The following is a 12091-nucleotide window of genomic DNA, read 5'->3' as shown; positions in this document are numbered from 1 at the left end:
TCTTTCTCTATTTGTGCATATCTTGTCTCTGCATCAGTCATGGCACGTGATGCGTATGCAACTGGCTTGTCTTCTTGTAGAAGTGCTGCACCTAAACCAGATTTTGATGCGTCACAGCTCAGAGTGACTGGTTTTCTTACATCAAAATATCTTAGAACTGGTTGTGCTGTTAGTATTTTCTTGATTTCATCGAATGCTTTTCTTGCGCATCTTCCCAGTGGAAATGTACTTCTCTCTTCAGGAGATCTCTGATTGGTTGCGTCAATGTTGATAAGTTGGGAACGAACTTTCCTAAGTAGGTTACTGTTCCGAGTAGTCGTTCTACTCCCTTTTTGTCTGTTGGGGGTGGCATTTCATTTATTGCTCGGATTTTTTCTGGATCCGGTTTAACTCCTTCTGCTGTGACTTGATTTCCTATGTAGCCAATTGTTGTGACACTAATTTCACACTTTTCACTGTTTAGTGTGAGGTTCATCTCTTTACATTTTCTGACAGCTGCTTTCAGGTTGTCGTCATGATCGGATTGACCTTTGCCCCATACTAATATGTCATCGATGTCTGTAGCTACACCAGACATGTTCTCAAATTTCTGTGATATCCGCGTCTGGAATACTTCTTGTGCTGACTTTATGACAAATGACATTCTCAGATAGCAATATCTTCCAAATGGTGTGTTGAAAGTTGTCAACAGTTGGCTTGATTCATCTAGTGGAATCTGCCAATAGCCGTGGTTGGCGTCTAACTTTGAGAATACTTTTGCCTCAGACATGCGTGCAGTTATATCTTCAATTGTGGGCAATTGGAAGTGTTCGCGTTTTATTGCTTTGTTTAGATCTCTTGGGTCTAAGCATATTCGCAACTTTCCAGTTTTTGGCTTTTCAACTACTACCATAGAGTTAACCCAGTCTGTTGGTCCATCTACCTTGCGTATTACATTTTCTTCTTCCATATTCTCCAGAGTTTTCTTTAATTTGTCTCTGAGTGATGCTGGTATTTTTCTAGGTGGATGCACAACAGGTATAACTCATCGATTTTGATGTGGTATGGGTCTTCTAGACATCCTAGGACTGTGAATAATTTTGGAAATCATTTCATCAGTTTATTTTTCTTCTCCTGACTTTCCCTCTTTCCGATACTCAGGATAACCTTTATCAGCTCCAATTCTTGCGATGCTTTGAATCCAAGTAATGGTGACTGGTTGGTTTCTGTGATGAAGAATTCTAGTTGGGTATCCATACACATCAGTTTGCACTTACCAAGGACTTGTATTTTGTCACTTGAATAGCTTGTCAGTGTGGTACTGGTTTTCTTCATTTCAACCTTAGGTTTCAATTTCTTGAAGATCCAGTTTGGTATTATGTTTGCTTGAGATCCAGTATCAATTTTAAATTTGATGTCTTGACCATGTATATGAATGGTTACATAACATTCATCTGCCTTGATCTGTGTGTTTTTCTTCAAGTGCATATTTGTCTTCTTCGTCTTTTTGTTTGACTTCTTGTGTACTGTGTTTACATAAAGTTGAGTGGAATATGTGTCATCGTTCTCTTCACTGCTGTACTCTTCTAATTCATGAACATATTTTTTTGTTCTGCAGTACTGGTGAAAATGATTCATTTTCTGACACTTGCGGCACTTCTTTCCATAAGCTGGACATTGTCGTCTTGCATGCTTGGTTCCACATTTTCCACATTCACCTCTCGTCAACTTTTGACTTTGGTCTTGCCCCTTGAGCATGGCACTTTTTCTTTGTGAAATTTCTTTGTGACTTCATATCATGAACACTTGTGTCTTCAGAAATATCTTTTCTATTTTTCCGTGACTCTTCCCTTGATCTGCATATTTTCAGTGCTTTCTCAAGATTCAGATCATCTGTCTCTAGAAGTTTTTCTCTAAGATCTTGGGACTTAACACCACATACAATTCTGTCTCTGATTAGACTGTCTCTCAAATTGTTGTACTCACATTCTTTAGCAAGTTTTCTCAGGGCGGTAACATAATCATCAATTGTTTCATGCGGAGCTTGAAATCTTGTATTAAACTTGTAGCGTAATACTGTTAAATGCTTCTTTGGGTTGACATGTTTCTCAAACTTGTCTAGAACATCTTTAGGTACAGTGCTTTCTCAGTGAGGATCATATCATATCATTACAATGTGTATCAGAATGTGTCGATCACAATACAATAAAATGTCGATACTAATATTGACGTATTTATCCAACTATATATGATAAAGGTAAAACTATACTTGTCACTCAGTAGGTAGGTTTGATAATGATCTCATATCCAAGTACTTTTATGTAGCTCTTCTTTGTCAAAACAAATAAACTCCATCCTACCATAGTTTAATGTCAGAGAAAAATCAATTTAACCTATTGGAAAAATCCAGGTTACTTTAATTTCTACATTTGGTACTATTGCTTTGATTACTGCTATCAACTTACAATATGCTTTATGTGATAAACTGGCATCTATAGATATTAACTAACTTGAAACTTTGAAATCTTGTAAAGAAGTGCCAGTGCACTTGTTGGCCCGAGTGTGGGCGCCATTTCCAGCAAGGTTTTGAATTCATTGAATACCTGGTAATGACATCCTGTTTATCACAATCTTTGCTTTTACAGCCTCTTTGTACATGTCACACATATCAATGAAAGGTTCCTACTATACCAAGAGTGTTGTTTTGTTCTCAGTACTGCAAACTTCCATCATGTCATATCCTGTGTACTTTTGATGGAATGTCACTCTCTATGCATGCTTTGAACAAGTTTAAATCTGGACTCAGAATCAGAATCAGATTCACATTGGAAGACAATATACATACATACATACATACATACGTACGTACGTACGTATGTATGTATGTATGTATGTATGTATGTATGTATGTATGTATGTGTGTGTGTGTGTGTGTGTGTGTATGTATGTATGTATGTATGTATGTATGTATGTGTGTGTGTGTGTGTGTGTGTGTGTGTGTATGTACGTACGTATGTATGTATGTATGTATGTATGTATGTATGTATGTATGTATGTATGTATGTGTGTATGTGTGTGTGTGTGTGTGTATGTATGTATGTATGTATGTATGTATGTATGTATGTATGTATGTATGTATGTATGTATGTGTGTGTGTATGTAACTGACACGTGTCAACAAACTGAATACACGCCTGTCTCAACATTCAATGTCACACACGTTACTATATCGCTATGTTGCACGACAAAAATAGCAATTACATCCCAATGTACAGTGTATTTCATACCACTATGTATTTGCTTGATATTATTATGTAGGACATTCATATTACAAACTACTCAATACAATCACATCCATCATGTGTATACAACTAGTGATATGAAATTCAATCGCCACTGATAAAACAAAACATGGCTACTGACATCAAAAATACAACTTTCAGCGAAATTGTATATCTGTGTCTAGCGTAAAGAAACAGCATAATTAATTACATGCAAATGAAATACACCATTCAAACTTTTGAAATGTCGTGTATTACGAAGCAATAGTAGTACCGTCTACCTCTCGCAAGTTGTAGTAAAAATACACCATTCAAACTACAGTGCAATACCGTCCACAACTATTGTGACTTTTTTGTCCATTCCGTCTTCATCCCTCTCCTCGGCCCAACTATTCCAAACTTGCATGATGAGTTAGTATTTTTTTCTGTGTATTTCTGTGGATTTTTCAGTACACTTGTCTTCAGTTTCTGATCTATGTCCTCAAATGTCATAACAGCAAACCGTCGCTTTCTCCCTGCCAAATCTTACCACTGACTTCCTATATATATATATATATATATATATATATATATATATATATATATATATATATATATATATATATATATATATATATATATATATATATATATATATATATATATATATATATATATATATTGATATTTGATTTCAGGAAATGTGACTCATTCAGGTCAAAGTTGCGACCTCTGACGCCATAACATTTATCTAATTTCTATAGCACGGTTCTTGTATTTCGAAAATATATGTACATTTAGTGCTCTCACACTTAGTTGTTGTGCTATAGTTGTTCCAGTAAGTGCACTCTGCCTACACCTTCTTGACTAGGCCTTAAAATGTTACTTCACACATACTCTGGATGCCAACATGGTCTGTGACTGGAGGTGTAAATTGTAACGATACTGATACTGATACTGTATTTGAACTAGACTATTTCACATCCAACTGCGCAGCCGGCATCAGCGTGTGGATGAATTGAACTTGTTATAAACATGGAAGTAAACTAATTGACACAGCATGTTGGAAGTACAGAGACTTATGTATTACGTTTCATTATTCGATGTCTTAAAACAGCTGTATGACCTCTGTACATTGTTCACTAACAAATAAGAAGTGCCCCTTTGCATTTGACGCACACATAAAGAGGCCATAAAACTAAACTGTTCTTATCATGCCATGAAATGTAATACAAGCCTCTCCTGTTCCAACCTACTTTTTGAAGTGTTATTAAATCAAATTCATTTGTCCACAGTCTGACGGCAGTAGTTTTATTACAGGGTTCCCATGCGACAAACAGTTTTACAGGTAAAACTTATATACAATTTATTGTTTTGTTAGAATGAATGTTCATGAACTTTGGGTTCATACGTAGTAATGGAATAAAAACACATCACACATCAGTGAAAATGTGGGATTTGCTTTCAAGAAATGTGTTCACTCTGTGAGTAGAAATTTTCTTCAATTTAGTAAATATTGTTGTGTACATCTTTCAAATTACTGACCATTTTGTTAAAATTCTTCTTTCTTTTTATAGGTGTGATGTTAAATAAGTGATGACACAAGAAGTTTGGTAGAGTTTTCACGATTGCACCATTGTCCAAGTGCAATCGGGATAGTCTAAGTCCTACTACAATTAGAATCATGACAAATTCACCGTTTTTCCTGCCATTGATTGCTCTTCATTTCATTACCTTAGCTGCAGCTGGTCTTGGTGAGTTGACAACAATAACAAATTACTAAATTACTATGAGATTAAATTAGATGCTCAACTGATTGTGTATATATATATATATATATATATATATATATATATATATATATATATATATATATATATATATATATATATATATATATATATATATATATATATATATACATGTATATATATATACATGTATATATATATATATATATATATATATATATATATATATATATCAATATATGCATGTGTGTCTATATGTTTGTATGTATGTATGTATGTATGTATGTATGTATGTATGTATGTATGTATGTATGTGTGTGTGTAGATCAGAAATATTATACTGAATAGCAGGATTAAAGTTACATATATAGTTAATAAATTGCATAAAGTTCCTCAAGTTTGAGTGAAGCTGTATGTATGTATGTATGTATGTATGTATGTATGTATGTATGTATGTATGTATGTGTGTGTGTGTGTGTGTGTGTGTGTGTGTGTGTATGTATGTATGTGTGTGTGTGTATGTATGTGTATACATATATTCATTCATTCAGTCATTCATTTTATTGTTGCTCGGTTTGCACCAAGTTTAACCAAAACTTTAATGCATAGAAACAACGCCAGAAGATGCATTTTGACACTTATCCTCAGCAACAAACAAATGATTGGTTTGCCACCCAAGTACGGAATAAATACAGCTCAGCATATGTAACTTTAATTGCTCTATTTCTGTTTTAGATATTTCATCAGAGAAGTCAACCTACAGAGTTGGAGAAACAATTACTATTAACTGTACAACCGTTGCACAGTCAGCTTCAGATGTAGAATGGTATTTTGATTCAAATTTAATCCCCGAAGATTCCTATAAGGTGTTGCAACCGAATCTGTCTCAGTTAGTTATCACCAATGTCAACTTTAGTGATGCTGGAAAGTATTCGTGTGTTTTGTCGAATAGTGATGATGAAAGTCAAACCGACATTGATATTCAAGTTGGAAGTGAGTTTTTATATCCCAGAAGTCTGTCTGTCTGTCTGTCTGTCTGTCTGTCTGTCTGTCTGTCTGTCTGTCTGTCTGTCTGTCTGTCTGTCTGTCTGTCTGTCTGTCTGTCTGTCTGTCTGTCTGTCTGTCTGTCTGTCTGTCTGTATGTGTGTGTGTATATGTATGTATGTATGTATGTATGTATGTATGTATGTATGTATGTATGTATGTATGTATGTATGTATGTATGTATGTATGTATGTATGTATGTATGTATGTATGTCTGTCTGTCTTCCTGCCTGTCTGTAATTTCCTCAAGGACAATTTGTTGAAGTGAAATTTAATTTGATACAGATATTCTACTAATTTTTTTGCAGAAAATTTGTACAAACTAATCACCATACTTTGCATTATTACTGATAAATTTGTTGTTCTTTCTTGTAAGACTTTGATTGAAAGAGCTTGGTATTGGTATCTATACGTATAATATGTGGGTAGCACAATGACTGATATTTGTTTGTATTAATTGGTATAATTAATATCATTAAAGCAATAGATATGAATGTGTTTTTAGTGAAATATATGCACTGATAATGTAATGTGCATTTTATTTTACGAATTGATTTCTATATCTTGAAATAATTTAATGAAATTAAATCATTGAATTATGTCTTGATGTAAGGACAATATGTTGTAATTCCCATCAAATATCTTAAGGTTCACTTCATGAGTGAAATCTGTTTGTTTTATAATTTAAAAAAAAATCATGTTTTATTATTTGCAGAATGAGTATTACAATTATGTCTTATATCAAATACTACCTGCTCAAATAATTAAATTTTGTACATATAAATTAGTCTCATTTCCATAATGATTAACATAACTTGGGGTAAAATGTGAATATGATTACCTTATGCATATAAATTAGTCTTATTTCTAATGATTAACTAACTTTGCATATAAATTAGTCTCATTTTCATAATGATGAACATACTTTTTAAAACTATATCAATATATGTATATTTCTCGCAAAGCCCTTGCATATAGATTACTCTCATAATGACTTACAATATTTAACTCATCTATGCTATGTGCAAATTCGTCCATGAAATGATCAATATTGTCATAGTATAAGTTCTTGCATTTAGCAATTGCAAATTACCTCCCGGAGTTGCACATCAATTCATATTTGTATGTACTAGCTGTGAATTCACTGTAACTGTAACTATGTTAAATTTCATTTGTCTTACATCCATTTCATGGATTCCAAAAACTTCTATATTATTTGGTTTTGACAGAGGAACCAATTCCAGTTGTCAATTTTAGCTGCCATTCCTTCAATGGAGAAGATATGCTTTGTACTTGGGATGAAGGTGGACATCATAACATACCAACCAACTACTCATTCACGTATAGGTCATATTATTACGGGCAAGTTGATGAATTTCGTTGTAAGATTTTTAATACATAAGTGCATTATAATTATAATTATATATATTTATATAAAGATATTTTTGGGATACCAATCGAAAGAGATAGTAACTTAAATCAGTGTCTTTGTATCCTCATAGCTTAGAATGGAGGGAATGTCCGGACAACAAGATGACGATCGACTGTCCTCAAATTCATAACTTTACACACTCTTGCTACATGACATATGAAGAGGATCATATAGAAAGTAGACAGAGTGTTTTTGTAAGAGTATCAAATGAACTTGGAACTGAAACTACATCTATAGAGTACAATCCACACTTAGAAGGTATGTGTATAAATATATTGATAACTAATTTGAATAGATCCAAGAGTAAGACCATCTGTGTTATTGAGATAGATGCAAGAGAACTCCGCCATTCATATTTACATTAAATTGGCCGTATAGATGACAAATGGATGTTTATCGTATGTGCAATAACAATTTTTTTACACATTGTTTGGCTTTTTGCAATGTATTGAGTGACAGACACAGACTTGGTTTATGCCATTTCCTGTTGACATTTTAAGTAGGATGCCATATTAAAATTGTTTTAATGAATTAAAAATCCAAAATAAATACCCAATCCTCACTCATGTGGCCACATATAATGTTGTTACCTCTTTGTCTGGTCATATCACCTTTTGAGTCATGGTTGCATTGAAATGCATGTTATGAGTGGAAATGATACTCTCGGAACAATGCAAATTGTATTTTAAAAAAGATAGTTTTTTTATAACCTTATGATATAGGAAGGCAGTGTTAATTATTCACTATTCGATATATTTTATTTCAAAAGTGTTTGTGCTTATGATTGATTATTGACTTTCATAATATTTCACAGCGAAACCATTTTATCCAAGTAATATCCAAGTGTCACCACAACGTGATGGATGTCTTCATGTTGAGTTGGATCTTCCATGTAGCTTAACTGAGTTACAGTCATATTGGGCAGATCTACAGTACAAAATACGATATCGTTCTGAATGGGAATCCGAAGATTGGAACACTGTCACAGTAGTGAGTAACTATTTTTAAGTACCCAAAGGAGGGGGGCGGGGACTATTGGAATGTGCTCCATCAATCCATAATGCATCATACATCCATAATACGTTATTTTCCTGACATGCAATACCCGATTTCATTCAAACCTGGCACAAAGGTGATATATTGTATGGGACATGCACGTATGTGTGTCACTTTGTTGTGCAGCACAAGTTTGACTGAATGGTGGCCATATTTGTAGTCAAAGAGCAATATTTACTGTGTAACTCAAAAACTGTAATACATAGAGATATACTCCAATCAACTGTCTACCACCAATATTATTAGCTGGAAGCCTTCTTTTAAGACCTTGACCATGACCTTAACCTTCAGGGTTAATTATCAGCCATTTCCTGCATATCACAGACATTTGTAATAAATGTTGTTACTGCAATAATTTGCATTTAAATCGTGTCGCCATTCATAGAATTTAAGAGACTGTGTCTTCTACGAAGATTTGTTGTTTTTCTCTTTGTTAACGTTTAGCTCATATCATATCATACACATTTGCTAAGGGACTCAACGTCTATGGCGCTTGACTGTTCCTTTGCCATACAATAGAATTCCCTATAAACTAACCGTGAGTTTGGGACAGTGTTGCAAGAATTTCTATACAAGTGTAATTCACAATATCATACGTGAAGCTTTTAAAGTTATAGGGTTGCTGAAAGGTTAATATTAGTTGTGATTGTAACTTTTCTCTGTAGGAATGGGATCAATCAAGAGAGATCTGTGAACTAGATGGATATACCAACTATGATGTACAGGTAGCAGCTGCTTTTTCACCGGGATCGGGGTGGTCTAAATGGTCAGATACTGTCACTGTTAGGACAGTGGAACAAGGTTGGTATATCTTAAAAAGGTCAGATCCTTAGTTCCACCAGACACAAGTCCAGTCAGAATCATTTTTACCTTTAGCATACTTGTATTGTATCTTTCAAAAACTGTAATACATAGAGATTCCAATCATTGTGACTGTGTCTACCCCCATATTATTAGCTGCAATCTTTCTGTTAAGACCTTGACCTTTGACCTTGACCTTTAGGGTTATTTGTATCTTTCTTGTCTTCATCAGCTGTATGCTCCCCCTGGACTACTTTACTCCTCTTCAGATACCCATATGCTAACACTAAAAGCTTGGTCAGCAAATTAATCCTCTTACACAGCTCCTTCAATATGGATCAACCATCCCATAATCTTTGATGTCTATATTTCTAGTCATCTTTCCGCCATGTTCTTAAAACTCATCTCTTCAATTTATTCTTCTCCACCTATCACTTTCTGTGATGTTGCTATTATTCCAAATGTCACTCTATGCCCTTACAGTTTGTAATTCATTGTATGTTAGTGCCTGGAGCTCTCTGTATAACAGGCACATTAGTGTACCCGGTAGTTGTAAGTAATTCTGTGTTTCCTATGACCATATATTAAGCAGGTTCATAAAGTGTGGAAATTCATATGTTTACCATGTTTTTACATTGCACCGATCGTTAAGTGGTATGACCGCTACATTTTGCATTATGGTTTACATCACATATAAATGTGTGTGCACTTGTGAATATTCATTTAAGGGAGGGGAGGAGGTTTTGTTGTACATGAACGATATTCACCCATTGAGCTTATGCGACATTGTGCGATCATCCCTTAATGTACAAGAAATGGCAGTGGAACTTGAAATTCATCTGTGAATGTGACCTAATGTATAAAGAGGCCATAAAACTGTACTTATCAGATGGAATATGATACTTTTACCTGTACTTCAGACATGCTACATGCAACAGCTTCTGCTTGTTAATGCTTACCTGTCACTGGCTGTATGTGAGCTCGTACCATGAAATTCATAATGAGTTGGAGGGACTGATATATATCTCATCTGTGGTATTATTTGAATAGCTCGATAAACAAATATCAGCTTGGTGACATTGTTAAATACTAGCAACTAAAACTATACTTATTAACAGCACCAACTACCCGTCTGAAAATACCGAGAGTTCGGTCCGAAAATAGTGACTTGGAGGACAGCAGAGATGTAATTGTGCAATGGGAGGTAAGTACCTGATTTTTAACTATTTTAATCCCCCAAAAGGGGGGGGGGGATCCTACACTGAGCTCTGTCCGCATCCGTCTGTCCATAACACATAACATATAGTTTCTCAGACATGCAATATCAGATTTCTTTCAAACCTGGCAGAAAGGTGCCATGTCATATGGGACATATGCACTTCACTTTGTTTTGCGACATATGCAAAATATATTTGTAGTTAATTTTACTAACTACTTTGGGAATAAGCTGCAATCATTGTTACTTCTTCCTTGTCTCAGTGAAACACTCAACCTTAATTTCAGTAATGTTTGTAGAATGCCATTAACAGTCAGTTATGACTGTGAAATGGTGGGGGGGGGGGGAGTTACGAAAACAATTTGAGTCAATTAAGGGGGGGGGGGATTACTAAAAAAATTCAAGCCAAGCCTGGCGGCTACCTTTTGATTTTAATTGTATTACATCATTTCTCAACCAACAATATCATCTTCGCCCTTTTCACTAAAACTGGAGACACATGTACATTGTACTAAACAGGATGTGAATATAGCAAAAACCCACCAGATTAGATGTTCTTCCTAGAAGTGATACTTAATACAGTAATAACACGGACCAAGTGGTTATGATTTAAGAATTACGCCCTCACAGAGTTGTTAATGTTTTTCTGTTCTTATGACGCCTATAGCCACTGACACGCAGGCAGATGAGAGGAGTAGTATTACGATACACTGTAAAACTTATAAAAGGTGAATTTGAAGTAGTGGCAGAAGTTAACAAATCTGCCGATGCAAGGATACATGATTTTCAAGGTCAGTGTTAAACAACATTTTTTATGACCTCAATGATTTTTGCCAGCTAGGTACCGCAAACTTGTAAAATGTCAACATATTGCTAAAAAAGTAGCCATGGATATGTATTGTATTATTATATGTTTTTCCTTAATTTGAGTTCATTTCATTCATGGTTGAGTTACTTGTTGTTCAATGCTTTCAACATGTAAATTATGAAAATATCCTTCACCTATTTTGTGAATTTGAGATAGTATTACCCGGTTTTTGGGTACACTTTAAGACATGATGGAACACGTTAACAAAAGTACACATTAAAATCGACTGTGATGTAATTCTGTGTGGGTCTACGAACTATCCAGTGATTCTTAATTACATTTTGATTCAAGCCAAGGCCAGAAGATCTGCAGTGTTACCTCCATTCCATGTTTTTTATCGAACATCTCAAACAGTTGTATAAGATTGAAAAACAAATTGCTATTAGAAATAACAGGCAAAATAATTTTTTATCAGAAATGGTCATTGTTAGATAATCTCAACTAAGGTATCCCTTTCAAGTTTGCTTTAACATATTCATTGTTACCATGACTTTGTCTAAATTACTTTTAGTAGCTAGGGACAGCATTGTTTGTTTGGTTGTGTGTTGTAGTTCTTTTACGTTTGTTTCTAAAATAAAAAACAAACAAACAAACAAACACCCCAACCCCTCCTCCAAACCATGTAAATTGTATTGTTGAAACTTTTGTTATCTGAAATATTGTTCAGAGTTCTAGGATTGCCATG

At 34.4% G+C, this 12091-nt stretch overlaps 1 protein-coding gene across 5 annotated transcripts in view; it reads left to right on the top strand.

Annotated features, from left to right (window-relative positions):
- The window catches only part of LOC144447837 (receptor-type tyrosine-protein phosphatase F-like), a 28998-nt gene that overhangs the window by 3270 nt on the left and 13637 nt on the right, over positions 1 to 12091 (top strand). For 2 of the 5 annotated variants that reach the window (XM_078137947.1, XM_078137944.1), the window contains exons 2-9: positions 4816 to 4992; positions 5725 to 5982; positions 7263 to 7395; positions 7536 to 7723; positions 8280 to 8455; positions 9187 to 9322; positions 10441 to 10526; positions 11206 to 11329. In XM_078137947.1, the coding sequence (XP_077994073.1) occupies positions 4923 to 4992; positions 5725 to 5982; positions 7263 to 7395; positions 7536 to 7723; positions 8280 to 8455; positions 9187 to 9322; positions 10441 to 10526; positions 11206 to 11329 (1171 nt within the window). In that variant the 5' untranslated portion in view covers positions 4816 to 4922. Of the gene's footprint in view, positions 1 to 4533; positions 4587 to 4815; positions 4993 to 5724; positions 5983 to 7262; positions 7416 to 7535; positions 7724 to 8279; positions 8456 to 9186; positions 9323 to 10440; positions 10527 to 11205; positions 11330 to 12091 lie in introns of those variants that run through there. The other 3 variants (XM_078137945.1, XM_078137946.1, XM_078137949.1) reach the window with 3 other exon arrangements.

This window comes from Glandiceps talaboti, chromosome 16, assembly GCF_964340395.1.
Source record: "Glandiceps talaboti chromosome 16, keGlaTala1.1, whole genome shotgun sequence".
Lineage (NCBI taxonomy): Eukaryota > Metazoa > Hemichordata > Enteropneusta > Spengelidae > Glandiceps > Glandiceps talaboti.
The sequence above is the reverse complement of the archived record's forward strand: the minus strand, read 5'-3'. Positions and strand labels throughout refer to the sequence as shown.